Source organism: Bufo gargarizans, chromosome 10, assembly GCF_014858855.1.
Source record: "Bufo gargarizans isolate SCDJY-AF-19 chromosome 10, ASM1485885v1, whole genome shotgun sequence".
NCBI classification, from domain to species: Eukaryota; Metazoa; Chordata; class Amphibia; order Anura; family Bufonidae; genus Bufo; species Bufo gargarizans.
The window spans coordinates 14,404,182-14,430,833 of NC_058089.1; the positions used below are offsets into that span (position 1 = coordinate 14,404,182).

Genomic DNA, 26,652 nt, shown 5'->3' on the forward strand with positions numbered 1-26,652 from the left:
ATATATATACACAATATACAAATACATACATATACAATATACACAATACAAATGCATACCGTGCACTCCTACACCGATGATACATATAAAAAACAATCATGTACACATTACAGTCTTATACACACACATTATAAACACGCTACATACATACACACAGAAACAACATGCGTGTACAATACAATCTCCTATGTATACAGTACGATATATACAATACATAGATACACTGTACAACACATCATACGTACATACTACTACACTCATACTCTACAATAACATAAGAACACAATACTCATGTTTACAATAGTCACACACACATTACACGCACACTACAATAATGTACCGACACTATACAATCAGACATACACTATGTACGTGGCATATACATGTACCCACACTCCACATCATACATACAACACACTGATATAAACATAAAGATACAGCAGCCCTTGACAGACAGCATGCTACATACAAACACTCACTCCATATAACAATCCTATAATATTTATATACACTACTCACAAAAAGTTTGGGATATTTGGCTTTTGGTGAAATTTATGAAAAACGTAACAGGTTCCGGCTCCAGTGATGTTATATCCTGAAAGTCGGACATTAAGTAGAAGCAGCGATGGTGATTTCTTGGTCTTAAACAATTTATTGACACAAAAGCCGACCCCAGTGCTGGGTACACCGCCACAAAACGTCAGCGTCTCAGGAACTTGTCCTGTGGCCTTGAGCATCAATTCCAGCTTGACAACGACGTCTCCTGCTGTTCACAAGTCGCCTTATTGTCTCCTGAGGCATGGCATCCCACTCTTCTTGAAGGGCAGCCCTCAGGTCATTGAGGTTCTGGGGTACAGAGTTACGAGCCTCTACACGGCGACTCAGCTGATCCCAGAGGTTTTCAATGGGATTCAGATCTGGAGAAAGTGCAGGCCACTCCATGTAAGGTCCCCCAGTACCTAGGAGCCGTTCCATCATGATGTGACCTCGATGAGCTGGAGCATTGTCCTCCATGAAGATGACATTAGGCCTGTGTGGTTCCTGCAGAGGCACCATGACTGGATTAATGATGTTCTTCAGGTAGTCTGGGCTTGTCACTGGACCATTCACAGTGTAGGGCAGTTCTGTATGGACTAGACACACCGGCCCACACTGTGACACCACCAAAGGCTCGTCTGGTGACCACAGTGGCTGATGCAGAGCGCTCTCCTTGACGTCTCCAACATCGTTGATGCCCATCATTTCTGCTCAGCGTGAACAGCACTGAGGCCCACTGGTCTCTCGGCCAGCGTAGATGCTCCCTGTGCCTGGTGGTGTGGTCAGGTACTCTTGCAGGCTAACTAGCAAGTAGATTGTGCTAATGTAAACGGTTTCCAATGGTCTGAGGTGACACTTGGGTGCATCTCACCTCCCTTACATGTGCCTGGAGTTACGTGGCATTCATCATCCGGTTCCGCAGGGAATTTTTCATAATAAAGCGGTCATCAGTGTGGTATGTGGCCAAAGAATCTCTGCCTTCCTGTGACTCTTCCAGTCCCTGTATCTATGATACAACCTGCTGATGACTCTCTGTGACGCTCTAAGCTCAGGGGCCACTTCCGTCTGAGAACATCCTTGAAGCCTCACAATGGCGAGGGGCTGTTCATCAATTGTTAGGTGTCGTCTTGGTCTCATGATGTCAGAATGTGAACAGCATGATGAGGAGGACTGTTTAATACTAATTCTTATTAAAACAGTAAATGTATTGGGCGATTCATGAATCAAACATCAGGGGTGAATTTTGCCGTTAAGCTCTTTGTTAGAGAACAGCAAGTTGTGCAAAAAGTCCTGAAACATTGAACAGTTGGACATGAGCATTCAGAAGGTTAGAGAAGGTCCCATTAGGTTCTCCTGTAAAGGTTAGAGGGCATTTCAGGAAGCAGAGGCCTCCCTGCTCTACCATTATAATCATCTGTGGACCCCCAGAAGCAGTGGGCCCCGGCACTTGCCCGGGTATGCTGGGTGCTGGCGCTGGCCCCGAGTGCAATAATACACACAGTACACGGATATACTGTATACACATTAAATTGAAAAAAACACTATACACTACACCATACCTATGCTTACACACACTACTCATATGAACTATATTCACATACTACATACACAAACTACACTCATACACACTAGACTGTACATACATGCTCACACAATATGCTGCATGTATACACACCCCCTACATTCATGCTTACATGTACTATACCCACACACACCACATAAGGTACAATCTTACACTACGCTCAAGTAATATATTCATATTCACACTGAAAAAATACAAAACTATACTCATACACAACACATACATTCACACTCCACACACTAAAAACGACATATATACATACACACACTATACTCATACAATCAATATACTTTTACCACATGATCTATAAATATAACTACACTTATACACAATGAATATATATACAACACACTACCTACCTACACACACTGCACGTATATATACAATACACATCCTACAAACCTACACACACACCATAACACTGTACACTCACTAGATACCTGCATACACACTACATACACACACTACACTGACTCACATACACAGAATAGCATCACATACACACACTACACACAGATATATACAGACTACCTACATGTCTGCACTCACATGCACACTACACTAATATCATTATACATATACTTATTCCGCCTATGTACAAAGTGAGTGCACTACAGCTGCACATACAGAAAGTCGTCCTGCGTGTTGTCATTGAAGGTCCCGCAGAGGCCCGTGGTGTCGTCCTTCCAGCGCTCGTCCACTTGGAGGTAAAGGCGGAGGCCTCCTCGGTCGTACAGCAGCTGCAACCCCAGAGACGTCTTCACTCGTACAAACACCGAAGAGAAAGCTCTGATCTCAAACACATCTGGAAGAAGAGCAAAGGTGAAGAGACCGAAAACCTGTGCACTACACCCAGACTGTGTATACACACTATATATACACACTACACCCAGACTGTGTATACACACACTATATACACACTACACCCAGACTGTGTACACACACACTACACCCAGACTGTGTATACACACACTATATATACACACACTACACCCAGACTGTGTATACACACACTATATACACACTACACCCAGACTGTGTATACACACACTATATACACACTACACCCAGACTGTGTATACACACACTATATACACACTACACCCAGACTGTGTATACACACACTATATACACACTACACCCAGACTGTGTATACACACACTATATACACACTACACCCAGACTGTGTATACACACACTATATACACACTACACCCAGACTGTGTATACACACACTATATATACACACACTACACCCAGACTGTGTATACACACACTATATACACACTACACCCAGACTGTGTATACACACACTATATACACACTACACCCAGACTGTGTATACACACACTATATACACACTACACCCAGACTGTGTATACACACACTATATACACACTACACCCAGACTGTGTATACACACACTATATACACACTACACCCAGACTGTGTATACACACACTATATACACACTACACCCAGACTGTGTATACACACACTATATACACACTACACCCAGACTGTGTACACACACACTACACCCAGACTGTGTACACACACACTACACCCAGACTGTATACACACACTATATACACACTACACCCAGACTGTGTATACACACACTATATATACACACTACACCCAGACTGTGTATACACACACTATATACACACACTACACCCAGACTGTGTATACACACACTATGTACACACACTATATACACACACACTATATACACACACTATATACACACACTATATGCACACACTATATGCACACACTACAGCCAGACTGTGTATACACACACTATATACACACACACTACACCCAGACTGTGTACACACACACTACACCCAGACTGTGTATACACACACTATATATACACACTACACCCAGACTGTGTATACACACACTATGTACACACACTATATACACACACTATATGCACACACTATATGCACACACTACAGCCAGACTGTGTATACACACACTATGTACACACACTATATACACACACTATATGCACACACTATATGCACACACTACAGCCAGACTGTGTATACACACACTATATACACACTACAGCCAGACTGTGTATACACACACTATATATACACACTACACCCAGACTGTGTATACACACACTATATACACACTACACCCAGACTGTGTATACACACACTATATACACACACTACACCCAGACTGTGTATACACACACTATATACACACTACACCCAGACTGTGTATACACACACTATATACACACTACACCCAGACTGTGTATACACACACTATATATACACACTATATACACACACTACACCCAGACTGGATATCTATTACAGCCATATACACACATTACAATCATACTGAATATATATTATAGCCATATACACACTATATACACACACTACACCAAGACTGTGTATACACACACTATATATACACTCTACACCCAGACTGTGTATACACACACTATATACACACTACACCAAGACTGTGTATACACACACTATATACACACACACTACACCCAGACTGTGTACACACACACTATATACACACACTACACCCAGACTGTGTATACACACACTATATATACACACTACACCCAGACTGGATATCTATTACAGCCATATACACACATTACAATCATACTGAATATATATTATAGCCATATACACACTAAGACAATATACGGTATACAGTATATATATAATATAGCCACATACACACACAATACAACCACGCTGTATATATAATATAGCCATACACACACTACAACCATACTGTATATACACTACACCATACACAAGTATAGAAACTTAGATTGAGCCCCATTGTGGACAGCTTGGTGCTGATATCTGTAAAGTGCTGCAGAATATAGAAGCGCTATATAAGTGCATATAATGAAACAGAGACGTAGCACACCTACATGCACACTGCGGCCACGTGTCCAGTGTTTGTCCATTGCCTCCTATGGGTGCTATATAAGATGTGATGTGCAGCAGACGGCGCCCTGCGCTCACAGCACTCACCGTCGGTATATGGCAGGTTGACTTTGTATTGCTCATACACAAAGACGTCTCCGGACTGCGTCAGAATCACCTCTTTCCTCTGATCCTGGTGAACGATGATGTTCACAGACTGGATGCAGGATCCGTCCAGGTTCTGCAAAACCCAAAAAGAAGGATCTGAAATCTGGTGGGAGCTTCATGGTGGCACGGAGCGGAGAGACCTTCCACGGGCTGCACCCTGGCACAAGGACCCCAGACAGTGAATTAGGGGTGAACTCTGGGGCCTATAAAGGTAAGGCCTGGAGGTCCCCAAAATGTGAAAATGTCCAGGGAGGATCCTTCAGGACAAAAGCTCTGCTCTAACAGACTCCCACCATTCTTAAGACCTCTGCTTGCTGCGCAGAAACTGAAAAATCATTCTGTACATCATATCTGGACATTCCCCACAGCTGAAGGTCTGTTACCACGTCTCAGTAAAGCAGCTGCCGAAATCTCTGTCCTGAAAATGTGGAGTCCCATATACTACGGTGCAGGGAGGACAGTGAGCAACTACTGACCGTATCCTATGGTGCAGGGAGGACAGTGAGCACCTACTGACCGTATCCTATGGTGCAGGGAGGACAGTGAGCAACTACTGACCGTATCCTATGGTGCAGGGAGGACAGTGAGCAACTACTGACCGTATCCTATGGTGCAGGGAGGACAGTGAGCAACTACTGACCGTATCCTATGGTGCAGGGAGGACACTAAGCACCTACTGACCGTATCCTATGGTGCAGGGAGGACAGTGAGCACCTACTGACCGTATCCTATGGTGCAGGGAGGACAGTGAGCACCTACTGACCGTATCCTATGGTGCAGGGAGGACAGTGAGCACCTACTGACCGTATCCTATGGTGCAGGGAGGACACTAAGCACCTACTGACCGTATCCTATGGTGCAGGGAGGACACTAAGCACCTACTGACCGTATCCTATGGTGCAGGGAGGACAGTGAGCAACTACTGACCGTATCCTATGGTGCAGGGAGGACAGTGAGCAACTACTGACCGTATCCTATGGTGCAGGGAGGACAGTGAGCAACTACTGACCGTATCCTATGGTGCAGGGAGGACACTAAGCACCTACTGACCGTATCCTATGGTGCAGGGAGGACAGTGAGCACCTACTGACCGTATCCTATGGTGCAGGGAGGACAGTGAGCACCTACTGACCGTATCCTATGGTGCAGGGAGGACAGTGAGCACCTACTGACCGTATCCTATGGTGCAGGGAGGACACTAAGCACCTACTGACCGTATCCTATGGTGCAGGGAGGACACTAAGCACCTACTGACCGTATCCTATGGTGCAGGGAGGACAGTGAGCACCTACTGACCGTATCCTATGGTGCAGGGAGGACACTAAGCACCTACTGACCGTATCCTATGGTGCAGGGAGGACAGTGAGCACCTACTGACCGTATCCTATGGTGCAGGGAGGACACTAAGCACCTACTGACCGTATCCTATGGTGCAGGGAGGACACTGAGCATCTACTGACCGTATCCTATGGTGCAGGGAGGACACTGAGCACCTACTGACCGTATGCTATGGTGCAGGGGGGACACTGAGCATCTACTGACCGTATGCTATGGTGCAGGGAGGACACTGAGCACCTACTGACCGTATCCTATGGTGCAGGGAGGACACTGAGCACCTACTGACCGTATCCTATGGTGCAGGGAGGACACTGAGCATCTACTGACCGTATCCTATGGTGCAGGGGGGACACTAAGCAACTACTGACCGTATCCTATGGTGCAGGGAGGACAGTGAGCACCTACTGACCGTATCCTATGGTGCAGGGGGGACACTAAGCAACTACTGACCGTATCCTATGGTGCAGGGAGGACAGTGAGCATCTACTGACCATATCCTATGATGCAGGGAGGACACTAAGCACCTACTGACCGTATCCTATGATGCAGGGAGGACACTAAGCACCTCCTGACCGTATCCTATGGTGCAGGGAGGACACTAAGCACCTCATGACCGTATCCTATGGTGCAGGGAGGACAGTGAGCAACTACTGACCGTATCCTATGGTGCAGGGAGGACAGTGAGCAACTACTGACCGTATCCAATGGTGCAGGGAGGACACTGAGTATATACTGACCGTATCCTATGGTGCAGGGGGGACACTAAGCACCTACTGACCGTATCCTATGGTGCAGGGAGGACAGTGAGCATCTACTGACCATATCCTATGATGCAGGGAGGACACTAAGCACCTCCTGACCGTATCCTATGGTGCAGGGAGGACAGTGAGCAACTACTGACCGTATCCTATGGTGCAGGAAGGACACTGAGCAACTACTGACCGTATCCTATGGTGCAGGGAGGACACTAAGCACCTACTGACCGTATCCTATGGTGCAGGGAGGACACTAAGCACCTACTGACCGTATCCTATGGTGCAGGGAGGACACTGAGCATCTACTGACCGTATCCTATGGTGCAGGGGGGACACTAAGCACCTACTGACCGTATCCTATGGTGCAGGGAGGACACTAAGCACCTCCTGACCGTATCCTATGGTGCAGGGAGGACAGTGAGCATCTACTGACCGTATCCTATGGTGCAGGGAGGACACTAAGCATCTACTGACCGTATCCTATGGTGCAGGGAGGACACTGAGCAACTACTGACCGTATCCTATGGTGCAGGGGGGACACTGAGCAACTACTGACCGTATCCTATGGTGCAGGGAGGACACTGAGCATCTACTGACCGTATCCTATGGTGCAGGGAGGACACTAAGCATCTACTGACCGTATCCTATGGTGCAGGGAGGACACTGAGCACCTACTGACCGTATCCTATGGTGCAGGGGGGACACTGAGCAACTACTGACCGTATCCTATGGTGCAGGGAGGACACTGAGCAACTACTGACCGTATCCTATGGTGCAGGGAGGACACTTTCATTATCAATCGCTCATGAAGAGAAGAAATTCTAGAGGAGAATAATTCTCTGTCCTCATGAATTGATCCTTTCATAGTTTCCTCGCACATAATCCGCTCAAAACACTCAACAAAAAATATCTTATATATTCAAATCTTTTCACATCTCAGCAAATTACAAAGTGTTGCTGCGGACACCGGACACCGCATTCTCTGCGCTCATGGCTCCTCTCATTCTCTCTTCAGAAAGCACTTTAGCAAAATTCCTCATAATTCTGAGGCCACTTACAGGGCGATGACGGCTTGTGTCACCAGCTGTGGGACGGGATGACTGGGAGCTTTGTGATCTCATCCAGGAAAGTCTCCTCATCCCACTGCACTTCTCTCGTATTTAAGGTTTTCATCCAGACAGTCTTTCATGGGGCCAGGTGCGGACACAGAACATGGGCGACCTCCCCAGTCCAGACATCAGCACAATAAATGAGGCGTTTTTTATAAGCTACGGAGTAATTAGACGTTATCTGTAAGGAGACCATTCTCCGCTCAGGTGACTACTGGGCCGAAGATGAAATAATACCAGCAGACCCCACATGGGATGCAGGCGCTGCTTGTTGTGTCGGCCATGTTCTACAACCGCGCGCCCATCTCACAGGAGATGGAGGGAACGCAGCAGTCTGCACCAGGGCCATGTTTTGTGGCATCTGCACAACCTGCAGTAACTCACCGGTCCACAGGGGGCGTTCTGCAGAGACACAGTGAAGGTTCCGGATGAGAGGCTCTTCGCCAGGATGTACTGGCATGGGGCCTGGAAAGTGTATTTACGTCCATCAAACGTCATAATGTGAAAGTCCCCGGTGACAGAACACTCGGCTGGCAGAAGAAGAGCAGAAGAACATGAGATTAGTCTCCTTCATGTACATTCCTCTGGTGGCAAAAGACACAAGACAGTAAAGGTCTGAAGCACAACGTGAAGTCAAGAACAAATGGCGCAAACACCTGGAACCTCCGAACCCAAAGGCAGCACTCCAACAAAAATGTCTATTGTCCACCGTGAAAGGTACATGCTGTAAACTGAAGTGAAGGCCATCTTTGTACCAGAGCTGTCCACTGTCTTCTGGTCCTCAGCCATGTCCTGTGACCAACAGTATGACCCTCCATCAGACTCAACATGATGATGATGACGACGTTTCGGTTGTGGTGACCTTTTTCAAGAATCATCAGTGGGTACACATGTAGGAGGAATGCCAAAACCGGTCTCGGCATTCCCCTTATATGTGTACCCACTGATGATACTTGAAAAAGGTCACCACGACGTTCATCATCATGTTGAGAAATGAGTCTTGAAACCATGAATGTTCTCCACAATGGAAATTATGTACAAATATCTCATCAAAGATTAAAAATATATAACCTTAAAAAAAATTGCGTGTGCACTGAACTCACAGCTTACTGGAAATGGGCTGGAGGACCCTTTCTTAGTTGCACCGCACCGTATATATAGTGTGCTTCTCCAATATATCTCCTCCATCGGACTCATCGTCTTCTGTGTGGACCTTACTATCACCCCTATGACAGCCTCCATGTCAGCCTCGTAGGAGTGAACAGAGAGCCTGCCAGTCCACACCTACGGTGGAGTGTCAGAGATGAGGACCACCTACAGCCCCCAGGAAAACCATAACCTTCACTACAATTTACTGCATGTTTGTCCACAGAACACGTGTGCTTCGGAAACAAGCTCCCCTCCCCTGAAGATCAGCAGACGCCGCAAGCTCCCCTCCCCTGAAGATCAGCCAGCAGACGCCGCACTCACCTGGACAAGTCAGCTCTGTGCAAACCCATTTTCCTTCAGAACAAGTGCTGCAAAACCAAGAAGAGAAATCAAAGGCAACTCCTGGAGACCAGAAAGCCCCTCCAGATCAACGATCGACTCTTATTCATGGCCTGAGGGGGCCAACAATGTATAAAATGCATTATATTGTAAAGATGACCATAAATCTCAATCAATCGACAGCTATTTCTCCTGATCCCCAAATACACCTGCATGCTAAGCCAAGCAGGTATGTGTTAACAGTAGGTGGGACAAAAAAAACACTGCCAAATTCCTCTATCCCCTCAATTGTCCCCCATCTCCAGGCCCCCCTCTGTCCTCATCTCCAGGCCCCCCTCTGTCCTCATCTCCAGGCCCCCCTATGTCCTCATCTCCAGGCCCCCCCCCCTGTCCTTCTCTCCAGGCCCCCCCCCCCCTGTCCTTCTCTCCAGGCCCCCCCACCCCTCTGTCCTTCTCTCCTGGCTGCCCCCTCTGTCCCCTTTTCTCCACCCCCCGCACCTCATCCCCTCTGTCCTTCTCTCTGGGGCCCCCACTGTCCTCTTTTCCAGGGCCCCTCTCTGTCCTCCTCTCCAGGGCCCCCCACTGTCCTCCTCTCCAGGGCCCCCTCTCTGTCCTCCTCTCCAGGGCACCCCCTCTGTCCTTCTCTCCAGGACCCCCTCTGTCCTCCTCTCCAGGGCCCCCCACTGTCCTCCTCTCCAGGGCCCCCTCTCTGTCCTCCTCTCCAGGGCCCCCTCTCTGTCCTCCTCTCCAGGGCCCCCTCTCTGTCCTCCTCTCCAGGGCCCCCCACTGTCCTCCTCTCCAGGGCCCCCTCTCTGTCCTCCTCTCCAGGGCCCCCCCTCCAGCGCCCCCTCTGCCTCCTTCCAGTTCTTCACTGCACACATCTACTCAGTTCCATGACTTTCAAAGGCATCACTGTCCAATCAATGCTCAGCCATGGCCCAGTCAGCCCCATCAGACACCCACCAGTTGTTACACTGGTCCTGCACCACAGTGCCAGCTTGGCGGGGGACGCCATGGAAATCGCAGGGACATTCAGAGGGATGAACACAAGTTTCATTTTCTAGAACCATCCCTGTAAACAGAAGCAAAGTGTAAGATTCTGATATGTAGACAATAAAAAAAAGTGCTAAAAGAATGGTATATAGCAGTATACAAAGAGTCAGCCCGCAGCAGCTCTATGAGCATCCCACGGAGAAGCGCAGCTCAATGTGGAGTGTCCTGGACCAGCAGACATAGCAGCCGATCCTACAGTGACCGGAGAGACTTCACTCCATATACAGCACATCAGCACCGCTGAAGATGAGTTACCCTCAGGACAGTAGCAGCCGTCTACACAGGAGATCTCGCTGTCCATACATGGCTTCCTCAGGTGGCACGAGGTTGGACAACATTCAATGCATTCTTTGTATACCAGGCCAGTGTCACATGTAACGTCTGCAGAGGAAGAACACGGTTACTGCAAACCTCACAGAAAACATGACACATGAGCAGAATAATGCAGCAAAGAAAGCTACAGAGCGGTACAGAAAGGAAGAGAGCGGTACAGAAAGGAAGAGAGCGGTACAGAAAGATAGAGAGCGGTACAGAAAGGAAGAGAGCGGTACAGAAAGGTAGAGAGCGGTACAGAAAGGTAGAGAGCGGTACAGAAAGGTAGAGAGCGGTACAGAAAGGAAGAGAGCGGTACAGAAAGTATAGAGCGGTACAGAAAGGTAGAGAGCGGTACAGAAAGTATAGAGCGGTACAGAAAGGAAGAGAGCAGTACAGAAAGTATAGAGCGGTACAGAAAGGTAGAGAGCGGTACAGAAAGGAAGAGAGCGGTACAGAAAGGAAGAGAGCGGTACAGAAAGGAAGAGAGCGGTACAGAAAGGTAGAGAGCGGTACAGAAAGGTAGAGAGCGGTACAGAAAGGTAGAGAGCGGTACAGAAAGGAAGAGAGCGGTACAGAAAGGTAGAGAGCGGTACAGAAAGGTAGAGAGCGGTACAGAAAGGTAGAGAGCGGTACAGAAAGGAAGAGAGCGGTACAGAAAGGAAGAGAGCGGTACAGAAAGGAAGAGCGGTACAGAAAGGAAGAGAGAGGTACAGAAAGGAAGAGAGAGGTACAGAAAGGAAGAGAGCGGTACAGAAAGGAAGAGAGCGGTACAGAAAGGAAGAGAGCGGTACAGAAAGGAAGAGAGCGGTACAGAAAGGAAGAGAGCGGTACAGAAAGGAAGAGAGCGGTACAGAAAGGAAGAGAGCGGTACAGAAAGGAAGAGAGCGGTACAGAAAGGAAGAGAGCGGTACAGAAAGGAAGAGAGCGGTACAGAAAGGAAGAGAGCGGTACAGAAAGGAAGAGAGCGGTACAGAAAGGAAGAGAGCGGTACAGAAAGGAAGAGAGCGGTACAGAAAGGAAGAGAGCGGTACAGAAAGGAAGAGAGCGGTATAGAAAGGAAGAGAGCGGTATAGAAAGGTAGAAAGCGGTATAGAATAGTATAGAGCGGTACAGAAAGGAAGAGAGCGGTACAGAAAGGAAGAGAGCGGTACAAAAAGGAAGAGAGCGGTACAAAAAGGAAGAGAGCGGTACAGAAAGGAAGAGAGCGGTACAGAAAGGTAGAGAGCGGTACAGAAAGGAAGAGAGCGGTACAGAAAGGAAGAGAGCGGTACAGAAAGGAAGAGAGCGGTACAGAAAGGAAGAGAGCGGTACAGAAAGGAAGAGAGCGGTACAGAAAGGAAGAGAGCAGGACAGAAAGGAAGAGAGCGGTACAGAAAGGAAGAGAGCGGTACAGAAAGGAAGAGAGTCGGTATAGAAAGGTAGAGAGCGGTACAGAAAGGAAGAGAGCGGTATAGAAAGGAAGAGAGCGGTATAGAAAGGAAGAGAGTAGTACAGAAAGGAAGAGAGTGGTACTGAATAGTATGCAGTGGTATACAAAGAAGGAGAGCAGTATACAAAATAAGAGAGTGGTATAGAAAACTGTAGAGTGGTACAGAAAGGTAGAGAGCAGTAGAAAGAAAGAGTGGTATAGGAAGGTAGAGAGCAGTATAGAAAGGAAAAGAAAGGTATGGAAATGTAGAGGGAGGTATATTAATAAAGCCAGCTGTATAGAAAGGAAAAAAGCGGTACAGAAAGGTAAAGAGTGGTACAGGAAGGAAGAGAGTGGTACAGGAAAGAAGAAAGCTGTATAGAAAGGCAGAGAGCGTACAGAAAGGAATATAGTGGTATAGAAAGGTAGAGAGAGGTACAGAAAAGTACAAAGTGCTAACAGAATAGTATTGAGCGGTACAAAGAAGTATAGACTGCTGACAGAATAGTATTGAGTGATATAGAATAGTATAGAGTGATATATAAAAGGATAGAGTGCTAACAGAATAGTATAGAGCGGTTTAAAAAAGTATAGAGAGCGAATAGAATACTGTATAGGGGTATAGAAAATTATTGAGCAGTATAGAAAGGTAGGGAGTGGTATAGAAAGGAAGAGAGCGGTACAGAAAGTATAGAGCGGTACAGAAAGGTAGAGAGCGGTACAGAAAGGTAGAGAGCGGTACAGAAAGGAAAAAAGTGGTACAGAAAGTGTAGAGTGCTAGAAAAAGTAAGAGAGCGGTACATAAAGTATAGAGCAGTACAAAAAGGAAAAGAGCAGTACAGAAAGTATAGAGCGGTACAGAAAGGAAGAGGTCAGTACAGAAAGTATAGAGCGGTACAGAAAGGAAGAGAGCAGTACAGAAAGTATAGAGCGGTACAGAAAAGAAGAGAGCAGTGCAGAAAGTATAGAGCGGTACAGAAAGGAAGAGAGCAGTACAGAAAGTATAGAGCGGTACAGAAAGGAAGAGAGCAGTACAGAAAGTATAGAGCGGTACAGAAAAGAAGAGAGCAGTGCAGAAAGTATAGAGCGGTACAGAAAGGAAGAGGGCAGTACAGAAAGTATAGAGCGGTACAGAAAAGAAGAGAGCAGTGCAGAAAGTATAGAGCGGTACAGAAAGGAAGAGGGCAGTACAGAAAGTATAGAGCGGTACAGAAAGGAAGAGAGCAGTACGGAAAGTATAGAGCGGTACAGAAAGGAAGAGGGCAGTACAGAAAGTATAGAGCGGTACAGAAAGGAAGAGAGCAGTACAGAAAGTATAGAGCGGTACAGAAAAGAAGAGAGCAGTGCAGAAAGTATAGAGCGGTACAGAAAGGAAGAGGGCAGTACAGAAAGTATAGAGCGGTACAGAAAGGAAGAGAGCAGTACGGAAAGTATAGAGCGGTACAGAAAGGAAGAGGGCAGTACAGAAAGTATAGAGCGGTACAGAAAGGAAGAGAGCAGTACAGAAAGTATAGAGCGGTACAGAAAAGAAGAGAGCAGTGCAGAAAGTATAGAGCGGTACAGAAAGGAAGAGGGCAGTACAGAAAGTATAGAGCGGTACAGAAAGGAAGAGAGCAGTACGGAAAGTATAGAGCGGTACAGAAAAGAAGAGAGCAGTGCAGAAAGTATAGAGCGGTACAGAAAAGAAGAGAGCAATGCAGAAAGTATAGCGCGGTACAGAAAGGAAGAAAGCAGTACAGAAAGTATAGTGCGGTACAGAAAGGAAGAAAGCAGTACAGAAAGTATAGAGCGGTACAGAAAGGAAGAAAGCAGTACAGAAAGTATAGAGCGGTACAGAAAAGAAGAGAGCAATGCAGAAAGTATAGCGCGGTACAGAAAGGAAGAAAGCAGTACAGAAAGTATTAGAGCGGTACAGAAAGGCAGAGAGGGGTATAGAAAGGAAAAAAGTGGTACAGAAAGTGTAGAGTGCTAGAAAAAGTAAGAGAGCGGTACATAAAGTATAGAGCGGTACAAAAAGGAAAAGAGCAGTACAGAAAGTATAGAGCGGTACAGAAAAGAAGAGAGCAGTGCAGAAAGTATAGAGCGGTACAGAAAGGAAGAGAGCGGTAGGGAAAGTATAGAGCGGTACAGAAAAGAAGAGAGCAGTGCAGAAAGTATAGAGTGGTACAGAAAGGAAGAAAGCAGTACAGAAAGTATAGAGCGGTACAGAAAAGAAGAGAGCAATGCAGAAAGTATAGAGCGGTCCAGAAAGGAAGAGAGCAGTACGGAAAGTATAGAGCGGTCCAGAAAAGAAGAGAGCCGTACGGAAAGTATAGAGCGGTACAGAAAGGAAGAAAGCAGTACAGAAAGTATAGAGCGGTACAGAAAGGAAGAGAGCAGTACGGAAAGTATAGAGCGGTCCAGAAAGGAAGAGAGCCGTACGGAAAGTATAGAGCGGTACAGAAAGGAAGAAAGCAGTACAGAAAGTATAGAGCGGTACAGAAAGTATAGAGCGGTACAGAAAGGAAGAGAGCAGTACAGAAAGTATAGAGCGGTACAGAAAGGAAGAGCGCAGTACAGAAAGTATAGAGCGGTCCAGAAAGGAAGAGAGCGGTAGGGAAAGTATAGAGCGGTACAGAAAGGAAGAGAGCAGTACGGAAAGTATAGAGCGGTCCAGAAAGGAAGAGAGCCGTACGGAAAGTATAGAGCGGTACAGAAAGGAAGAAAGCAGTACAGAAAGTATAGAGCGGTACAGAAAGGAAGAGAGCAGTACGGAAAGTATAGAGCGGTACAGAAAGGAAGAAAGCAGTACAGAAAGTATAGAGCGGTACAGAAAGTAAGAAAGCAGTACAGAAAGTATAGAGCGGTACAGAAAGGAAGAAAGCAGTACAGAAAGTATAGAGCGGTACAGAAAGGAAGAAAGCAGTACAGAAAGTATAGAGCGGTACAGAAAGGAAGAAAGCAGTACAGAAAGTATAGAGCGGTACAGAAAGGAAGAGCGCAGTACAGAAAGTATAGAGCGGTACAGAAAGTATAGAGCGGTACAGAAAGTATAGAGCGGTACAGAAAAGAAGAGAGCAGTACAGAAAGTATAGAGCGGTACAGAAAGGAAGAGCGCAGTACATAAAGTATAGAGCGGTACAGAAAGGAAGAGAGCAGTACGGAAAGTATAGAGCGGTCCAGAAAAGAAGAGAGCCGTACGGAAAGTATAGAGCGGTACAGAAAGGAAGAAAGCAGTACAGAAAGTATAGAGCGGTACAGAAAGGAAGAAAGCAGTACAGAAAGTATAGAGCGGTACAGAAAGGAAGAGGGCAGTACAGAAAGTATAGAGCGGTACAGAAAGGAAGAAAGCAGTACAGAAAGTATAGAGCGGTCCAGAAAAGAAGAGAGCCGTACGGAAAGTATAGAGCGGTCCAGAAAAGAAGAGAGCCGTACGGAAAGTATAGAGCAGTACAGAAAGGAAGAAAGCAGTACAGAAAGTATAGAGCGGTACAGAAAGGAAGAAAGCAGTACAGAAAGTATAGAGCGGTACAGAAAGGAAGAGCGCAGTACAGAAAGTATAGAGCGGTACAGAAAGGAAGAGCGCAGTACAGAAAGTATAGAGCAGTACAGAAAGGAAGAAAGCAGTACAGAAAGTATAGAGCGGTACAGAAAGGAAGAAAGCAGTACAGAAAGTATAGAGCGGTACAGAAAGGAAGAAAGCAGTACAGAAAGTATAGAGCGGTACAGAAAATAAGAAAGTATAGGAAGGTAGACAGTAAGGATGAGCAAACAGGTTCTACCAGTCCGTGATTCGGTCCGAATTTTTTAATAAGTTCAGATCCACTCACGAGAATTTTTGGTGGTTTATTTCAGGCAAACCAATGAGAGAGAGAGAGAGACACACAGAGCCATAGCTCTCATATCAATGCTGTGTTCCTTTCACTGGTTAATTGCTGTGTAATTGCAAATATTTATATCGCTCCTGATTTCCCAATTTACCTCAATGGAACGGCTCCTTCCTATTCCCCCGAGGATATATCATCAGTTTAGTAAAAACAGAGAACACCTTTAGCAATCCTATTTGATTATTTTAAATCAACTTCAGATGAACCAGAGAGACCAACAAAGTAACGTTCAATAGAAAGTGAGACAAGAGAATTATAGCATCCAACAAGAAAAAAAGAATAACTCAAGAAAAAATGTGTCTTACTTGGTTGACTAGCCTTGTAGGGTACTCTATGAGGTTCTCTTTATCATTAGGGAGACAAAAAATATATATTCATGAGCATTGTATGCCAGATGACACTACTCTTGGTCTCTAGGAAGGGTATATGCAAATCGCATATCTCAATTCTTCTGGCATACGGTAACATATCCCCACTTTTGTGAGGCAAGATAATTTGCATACTTTTGGCTTTCTGGATATTCAAATTAGCTTTTCTTACAAAACAGAAAAGAAAAACAGGCGATTTATATATACTCTTTCTAGAAACCAAGAGTTGTGTCGCCTGGCATACAATACTCATGTATATTTTTTGGTCTTTCTAATGATACAGAGTACCTCAGCAGGCCAGTCTACCAGGTAAGACAAGTCTCTCTTGAGACATTCTGGTTCTCTTGTCTTTCTAGAAAGAGAACTAGCTTGCATGTTTCATTGAGAGAGTTGTACGTTTTGTGGGACGCTGTAATTCTGTCGCTTTCAGTTTAATGTTACTTTGAAGGTCTCTCTGGTTCATCTGAAGTTGATCCAAAATGATAAATTAAAATAGTTGAAGGTGTTGTCTCTTTTCATGCAGTGGACTGGCAGAGATGCCCTCCTGCCTTTTAAACATGCAAATGAAGCAAGACTAGAAAAATAGCTAAGCCTGCCTCACATCTGCAACTAGCTCTTTTGGGACAAAAGCCCTTTATAATAAAGCAGATAAGAACAACTTTTCAAGTTGCAAGGTCTTACGGGAAACCTCGGGTGGGTACTATTTCTAGTATGGAGACTGGTATATATACCCGGGCATCAAGGTTTAGGAAAGCTAATTTAAATATGTTTCCCAGAAACCCAGAGGGGCATCGCCTGGCCTAAAATATTGCATATACATACTGGGCATACTAGGGGTTCTCCATAATTAGAAAGAGTACCTCTTAGACAATGCATATATATTGCTGAGAAACACACATGTGTATACTAGCCTCACGCTGTCTCTCTCTCTACGAATAGATTTGTGCCCCATACAAAGTACAGAGTGCTAACAAAAACATAGACCTGTAAAGAATACTATAGAGCAGAATAGAATAGTATAAAGTGCTAACAATAGTATAGAGCAGTATAGAAAAGTATAAAGTACTTACTAACAGAACGGTATAGAGCGGTATAGAATAGTATAGAGCAGAATAGAATAGTATAAATAAAGTGCTAACAGAATAGTATAGAGTGGTATAGAATAGTATAGAGCAGCATAGAATAGTATAAAGTACTTACTAACAATAGTATAGAGCGGTATAGAATAGTATAGAGAAGTATAGAATAGTATAAAGTACTTACTAACAGAATAGTATAAAGCGGTATAGAATAGTATAAATAAAATGCTAACAGAATAGTATAGAGCAGCATAGAATAGTATAAAGTACTTACTAACAGAATAGTATAAAGCGGTATAGAATAGTATAGAGCAGTATAGAATAGTATAAAGTACTTACTAACAATAGTATAGAGTGGTATAGAATTATTTACAGTACAAAAGAGTACAGACCAGTACAGTATAGAACAGTACAGAAAAATATATAATAGAATAGTATAGAAAAGTATACAATAGTATAGAACAGTAAAGAAAAGTATAGACCAGTATAGAAAGTATAGAACAGTGCACAATAGTATAAAACAGTATAGAACTGCACAGAACAATGGATTCACAGCTCAGCAGGCAGGATCACACAATCAGGATTAGATACACAGCTCTGCAGGAAGGATCACACACATCAGGATTAGATACACAGCTCAGCAGGCAGGATCACACAATCAGGATTAGATACACGGCTCAGCAGGAAGGATCACACACATCAGGATTAGATACACAGCTCAGCAGGCAGGATCACACAATCAGGATTAGATACACAGATCAGCAGGCAGTATCACACAGGATAGGATTAGATACACAGCTCAGCAGACAGTATCACACAGGATAGGATTAGATACACAGCTCAGCAGGAAGGATCACACACATTAGGATTAGATACACAGCTCAGCAGACAGTATCACACAGGATAGGATTAGATACACAGCTCAGCAGACAGTATCACACACATTAGGATTAGATACACAGCTCAGCAGGAAGGATCACACAATCAGGATTAGATACACAGCTCAGCAGGAAGGATCACACATATTAGGATTAGATACACAGCTCAGCAGGCAGGATCACACACATTAGGATTAGATACACAGATCAGTAGAATGTATCACGTGACAGGATTAGATACATCAGCAGGTGATGGGATTAGATCCAGAGATGTTTAATCTGGAGACACGTACCACACTTTTTGAACACCTCCCTCCATCCTTGCAGTGGGTGCCCGGCGTGAGCACAGGCGCGGGCATACTCTGCCAGAGCTCTGCACAAGGTGCCCATGTCCATCTCTGACCTGCAAAGAAAACCAAGAAGAGATGCTGGAACGTCCCTGGCACCTGAAGGACTGGGAGGGGGGACCTGCTGCAGTGAGAAAACACCCAGAACATGGCACCAACAGGGGTCCAGTCAAACTGGGAATGTGTTAATGGGACAAAAGACGCCCAGGTGGAGACCATCACTATCCACCAGAATGGGAATCCCCACTGTGTGCCAGGTAATAAGAGGGGGCGTGCTCCTGTATGGACAGGGGAACCTCCGACACTTGTGCTCCATAAGGAACCGCCATCTGGCACAGCTTCCATACAGGGGCGTAACCTCATAGGAACCCAAAACATAACTTCACATGGGCCCCTCACCCCCCCAGTACCCGTGCATCAAAACACCCCCAGCAACACCCCCCCTGATTGATGCACACTATATATACACTATATTTTATACAGGGGCCACACTATATATACACTATATATTATACAGAGACCACACTATATATACACTATATATTATACAGGGGCCACACTTTATATACACTATATATTATACAGGGGCCGCACTATATATACACTATATATTATACAGGGGCCGCACTATATATACACTATATATTATACAGGGGCCACACTATATATACACTATACAGACGTGGACAAAATTGTTGGTACCCTTTGGTCAATGAAAGAAAAAGTCACAATGGTCACAGAAATAACTTTAATCTGACAAAAGTAATAATAAATTAAAATTCTATAAATGTTAACCAATGAAAGTCAGACATTGTTTTTCAACCATGCTTCAACAGAATTATGTAAAAAAATAAACTCATGAAACAGGCATGGACAAAAATGATGGTACCCCTAACTTAATATTTTGTTGCGCAACCTTTTGAGGCAATCACTGCAATCAAACGCTTCCTGTAACTGTCAATGAGACATCTGCACCTCTCAGCAGGTATTTTGGCCCACTCCTCATGAGCAAACTGCTCCAGTTGTGTCCGGTTTGAAGGGTGCCTTTTCCAGACTGCATGTTTCAGCTCCTTCCAAAGATGCTCAATAGGATTGAGGTCAGGGCTCATAGAAGGCCACTTTAGAATAGTCCAATTTTTTCCTCTTAGCCATTCTTGGGTGTTTTTAGCGGTGTGTTTTGGGTCATTGTCCTGTTGCAAGACCCATGACCTGCGACTGAGACCAAGCTTTCTGACACTGGCTAGTACATTTCTCTCTAGAATTCCTTGATAGTCTTGAGATTTCATTGTACCCTGCACAGATTCAAGACACCCTGTGCCAGACGCAGCAAAGCAGCCCCAGAACATAACAGAGCCTCCTCCATGTTTCACAGTAGGGACAGTGTTCTTTTCTTGATATGCTTCATTTTTTCGTCTGTGAACATACAGCTGATGTGCCTTGGCAAAAACTTCGATTTTTGTCTCATCTGTCCACAGGACATTCTCCCAGAAGCTTTGTGGCTTGTCAACATGTAGTTTGGCATATTCCAGTCTTGCTTTTTTATGATTCGTTTTCAACAATGGTGTCCTCCTTGGTCGTCTCCCATGTAGTCCACTTTGGCTCAAACAACGACGGATGGTGCGATCTGACACTGATGTTCCTTGAGCATGAAGTTCACCTTGAATCTCTTTAGAAGTCTTTCTAGGCTCTTTTGTTACCATTCGGATTATCCGTCTCTTAGATTTGTCATCAATTTTCCTCCTGCGGCCACGTCCAGGGAGGTTGGCTACAGTCCCATGGATCTTAAACTTATGAATAATATGTGCAACTGTACTCACAGGAACATCTAGTTGCTTGGAGATGGTCTTATAGCCTTTACCTTTAACATGCTTGTCTATAATTTTCTTTCTGATCTCTTGAGACAGCTCTTTCCTTTGCTTCCTCTGGTCCATGTCGAGTGTGGTACACACCATATCACCAAACAACACAGTGATTACCTGGAGCCATATATATAGGCCCAATGGCTGATTACAAGGTTGTAGACACCTGTGATGCTAATTAGTGGACACACCTTGAATTAACATGTCCCTTTGGTCACATTATGTTCTGTGTTTTCTAGGGGTACCATCATTTTTGTCCATGCCTGTTTCATGAGTTTATTTTTTTACATAATTCTGTTGAAGCATGGTTGAAAAACAATGTCTGACTTTCATTGGTTAACATTTATAGAATTTTAATTTATTATTACTTTTGTCAGATTAAAGTTATTTCTGTGACCATTGTGACTTTTTCTTTCATTGACCAAAGGGTACCAACAATTTTGTCCACGTCTGTATATTATACAGAGACCACACTATATATACACTATATATTATACAGGGGCCACACTTTATATACACTATATATTATACAGGGGCCACACTATATATACACTATACATTATACAGGGGCCACACTACATATACACTATATATTATACAGGGGGCCACACTATATATTATACAGGGGCCACACTATATACACACTATATATTATACAGGGGGCCACACTATATATACACTATATATTATACAGGGGCCACACTATATATTATACAGGGGCTGCACTATATATACACTATATATTATACAGGGGGCCACACTTTATATACACTATATATTATACAGGGGCCACACTATATATACACTATATATTATACAGGGGCCACACTACATATACACTATATATTATACAGGGGCCGCACTATATATTATACAGGGGCCACACTATATATACACTATATATTATACAGGGGCCGCACTATATATACACTATATATTATACAGGGGCCGCGCTATATATACACTATATATTATACAGGGGGCCACACTATATATTATACAGGGGCCGCACTATATATACACTATATATTATACAGGGGCCACACTATATATTATACAGGGGCCACACTATATATTATACATGGGCCGCACTATATATACACACTATATATTATACAGAGGCCACACTACATATACACTATGTATTATACAGGGGCCACACTATATATACACTATATATTATACAGGGGCCACACTATATATACACTATATATTATACAGGGGCCACACTATATATACACTATATATTATACAGAGGCCACACTACATATACACTATGTATTATACAGGGGCCACACTATATATACACTATATATTATACAGGGGGCCACACTATATATACACTATATATTATACAGGGGCCACACTATATATACACTATATATTATACAGGGGGCCACAGTATATATACACTATATATTATACATGGGCCGCACTATATATACACACTATATATTATACAGAGGCCACACTACATATACACTATGTATTATACAGGGGCCACACTATATATACACTATATATTATACAGAGGCCACACTACATATACACTATGTATTATACAGGGGCCACACTTTATATACACTATATATTATACAGGGGCCACACTACATATACACTATGTATTATACAGGGGCCACACTATATATACACTATATATTATACAGAGGCCACACTACATATACACTATGTATTATACAGGGGCCACACTATATATGCACTATATATTATACAGAGGCCACACTACATATACACTATGTATTATACAGGGGCCACACTACATATACACTATGTATTATACAGGGGGCCACACTATATATACACTATATATTATACAGGGGCCGCACTATATATAATACAGGGGGCCACACTATATATACACTATATATTATACAGGGGCCACACTTTATATACACTATATATTATACAGGGGCCACACTATATATACACTATATATTATACAGGGGCCGCACTATATATACACTATATATTATACAGGGGCCGCACTATATATACACTAGATATTATACAGGGGCCGCACTATATATACACTATATATTATACAGGGGCCGCACTATATATACACTAGATATTATACAGAAGCCACACTATATATTATACAGGGGCCACACTATATATTATACAGGGGCCACACTATATATACACACTATATATTATACAGAGGCCACACTACATATACACTATATATTATACAGAGGCCACACTACATATACACTATATATTATACAGAGGCCACACTACATATACACTATATATTATACAGGGGCCACACTATATATACACTATATATTATACAGGGGCCACACTATATATACACACTATATATTATACAGAAGCCACACTATATATTATACAGGGGCCGCACTATATATAAACTATATATTTTACAGGGGCCACACTATATATACACTATATATTATACAGAAGCCACACTATATATTATACAGGGGCCACACTACATATACACTATATATTTTACAGGGGCCACACTATATATACACTAACTGTGGCAGGAGCTTCATGGTCTGGATGTCCATGGCCGCTCCATGCCAGCCTTCCATCACCAAGCACAATGCCAGGCATGGGATGGAGGTGGAAGAGGGGTAATGCTATGGGGGGTCTTCAGGATGTGCAGTCTGGTGGAGGAGGGGTAATGCTATGGAGGGTCTTCAGGGGTCATGCGGGGTAATGCTATGGAGAGTCTTCAGGATGTACAGTCTGGTGGAGGAGGATTAATGCTATGAGGGGTCTTCAGGGGTCATGCGGGGTAATGCTATGCAGAGTCTTCAGGATGTACAGTCTGGTGGAGGAGGATTAATGCTATGGGGGGTCTTCAGGGGTCATGCGGGGTAATGCTATGCAGAGTCTTCAGGATGTACAGTCTGGTGGAGGAGGATTAATGCTATGGGGGGTCTACAGGGGTCATGCGGGGTAATGCTATGCAGAGTCTTCAGGATGTACAGTCTGGTGGAGGAGGATTAATGCTATGGGGGGTCTTCAGGGGTCATGCAGGGTAATGCTATGGAGAGTCTTCAGGATGTACAGTCTGGTGAAGGAGAGGTAATGCTATGGGGGGTCTACTGGGGTCATGCGGGGTAATGCTATGGGGGGTCTACAGGGGTTGGCCACTTAGTTGCAGTGAAGGGAAATCTTAAAGTTTCAGAAGACAAGACGTTGTGGACAGTTGTATGGTCACTACTTTGTGGGAACAGTATGGGGAACGCCCTTTTCTGCTCCGCCATGACTGCGCCCCCGTCTACAAGCTCCATAAAGACATGGCGGTGAGTAGGGGAGACAGTAACATTCTTCCTATAGTTCAGATGAATGACATGGGGGAACGCATCTACTTACATGCACAGGTCATCTGCGCAGCTCGCCATGAAGGGCTCCGGACTCACCAACTCGTGACAACTCTGAAATGGAGGCTGAAGTAACGAGCTGCAGAGAGAGTGCGCCACCTGTGAGGAGAAGACAGGGAACCCATCATCACGGCGCCAACACCACGAATGTCTGCCCAATGGAGAGAAGACTGCAACGTGAAGATCCAAAACAATAAGGCCCGCTCAGGAGGCCGCGCTATACTATAGACCCTGGAGCAGCTGGACGGAAGGATGTCAGGCTGCAGTATATATGTTCTGGAGGTCAGGACGTAGAGTATATACAGGTCCTTCTCAAAATATTAGCATATTGTGATAAAGTTGATTATTTTCTGTAATGTACTGATAAACATTAGACTTTCATATATTTTAGATTCATTACACACAACTGAAGGAGTTCAAGCCTTTTATTGTTTTAATATTGATGATTTTGGCCACAGCTCATGAAAACCCAAATTTCCTATCTCAAAAAATTAGCATATCATGAAAAGGTTCTCTAAACGAGCTATTAACCTAATCATCTGAATCAACTAATTACCTCTAAACACCTGCAAAAGATTCCTGAGGCTTTTAAAAACTCCCAGCCTGGTTCATTACTCCAAACCGCAATCATGGGTAAGACTGCCGACCTGACTGCTGTCCAGAAGGCCATCATTGACCCCTCAAGCAGGAGGGTAAGACACAGAAAGAAATTTCTGAACGAATAGGCTGTTCCCAGAGGGCTGTATCAAGGCCCCTCAGTGGGAAGTCTGTGGGAAGGAAAAAGTGTGGCAGAAAACGCTGCACAACGAGAAGAGGTGACCGGACCCTGAGGAAGATTGTGGAGAAGGACCGATTCCAGACCTTGGGGGACCTGCGGAAGCAGTGGACTGAGTCTGGAGTAGAAACATCCAGAGCCCCCGTGTACAGGCGTGTGCAGGAAATGGGCTACAGGTGCCGCATTCCCCAGAAACAGCGGCAGAAGCGCCTGACCTGGGCTACAGAGAAGCAGCACTGGACTGTTGCATGTCATTCGGAAATCAAGGTGCCAGAGTCTGGAGGAAGACTGGGGAGAGGGAAATGCCAAAATGCCTGAAGTCCAGTGTCAAGTACCCACAGTCAGTGATGGTCTGGGGGCCATGTCCGCTGCTGGTGTTGGTCCACTGTGTTTTATCAGGGGCAGGGGCAATGCAGCCGCTATCAGGAGATTGTGGAGCACTTCATGCTTCCATCTGCTGAAAAGCTTTATGGAGATGAAGATGTCATTTTTCAGCACGACCTGGCACCTGCTCACAGCGCCAACACCACTGGTAACTGGTTTACTGACCATGGTATTACTGGGCTCAACTGGCCTGCCAACTCTCCTGACCTGAACCCCATAGAGAATCTGTGGGATATTGGGAAGAGAAAGTTGAGAGACGCAAGACCCAACACTCTGGATGAGCTTAAGGCCGCTATCGAAGCATCCTGGGCCTCCATAACACCTCAGCAGTGCCACAGGCTGATTGCCTCCATGCCACGCCGCATTGAAGCATCCTGGGCCTCCATAACACCTCAGCAGTGCCACAGGCTGATGGCCTCCATGCCACGCCGCATTGAAGCCTCCTGGGCCTCCATAACACCTCAGCAGTGCCACAGGCTGATTGCCTCCATGCCACGCCGCATTGAAGCCTCCTGGGCCTCCATAACACCTCAGCAGTGCCACAGGCTGATTGCCTCCATGCCACACCACATTGAAGCCTCCTGGGCCTCCATAACACCTCAGCAGTGCCACAGGCCGATTGCCTCCATGCCACGCCGCATTGAAGCATCCTGGGCCTCCATAACACCTCAGCAGTGCCACAGGCTGATTGCCTCCATGCCACGCCGCATTGAAGCCTCCTGGGCCTCCATAACACCTCAGCAGTGCCACAGGCTGATTGCCTCCATGCCACGCCGCATTGAAGCCTCCTGGGCCTCCATAACACCTCAGCAGTGCCACAGGCTGATTGCCTCCATGCCACGCCGCATTGAAGCCTCCTGGGCCTCCATAACACCTCAGCAGTGCCACAGGCTGATTGCCTCCATGCCACGCCGCATTGAAGCCTCCTGGGCCTCCATAACACCTCAGCAGTGCCACAGGCTGATTGCCTCCATGCCACACCACATTGAAGCCTCCTGGGCCTCCATAACACCTCAGCAGTGCCACAGGC

The 26,652-nt window shown here is 45.1% G+C and overlaps 1 protein-coding gene across 1 annotated transcript in view; it reads right to left on the minus strand.

Annotated features, from left to right (window-relative positions):
- Positions 1–26,652, minus strand: part of OTOG (otogelin) — an 88,693-nt gene that overhangs the window by 51,096 nt on the left and 10,945 nt on the right. The window contains exons 8-15 of the mRNA XM_044270498.1: positions 24,456–24,562; positions 19,171–19,280; positions 11,219–11,344; positions 10,874–10,982; positions 9,893–9,939; positions 8,807–8,952; positions 5,161–5,293; positions 2,747–2,924 (exon numbers count right to left, since the gene is read on the minus strand). Of these exons, the coding sequence (XP_044126433.1) occupies positions 2,747–2,924; positions 5,161–5,293; positions 8,807–8,952; positions 9,893–9,939; positions 10,874–10,982; positions 11,219–11,344; positions 19,171–19,280; positions 24,456–24,562 (956 nt within the window). The remainder of the gene's footprint in view (positions 1–2,746; positions 2,925–5,160; positions 5,294–8,806; positions 8,953–9,892; positions 9,940–10,873; positions 10,983–11,218; positions 11,345–19,170; positions 19,281–24,455; positions 24,563–26,652) is intronic.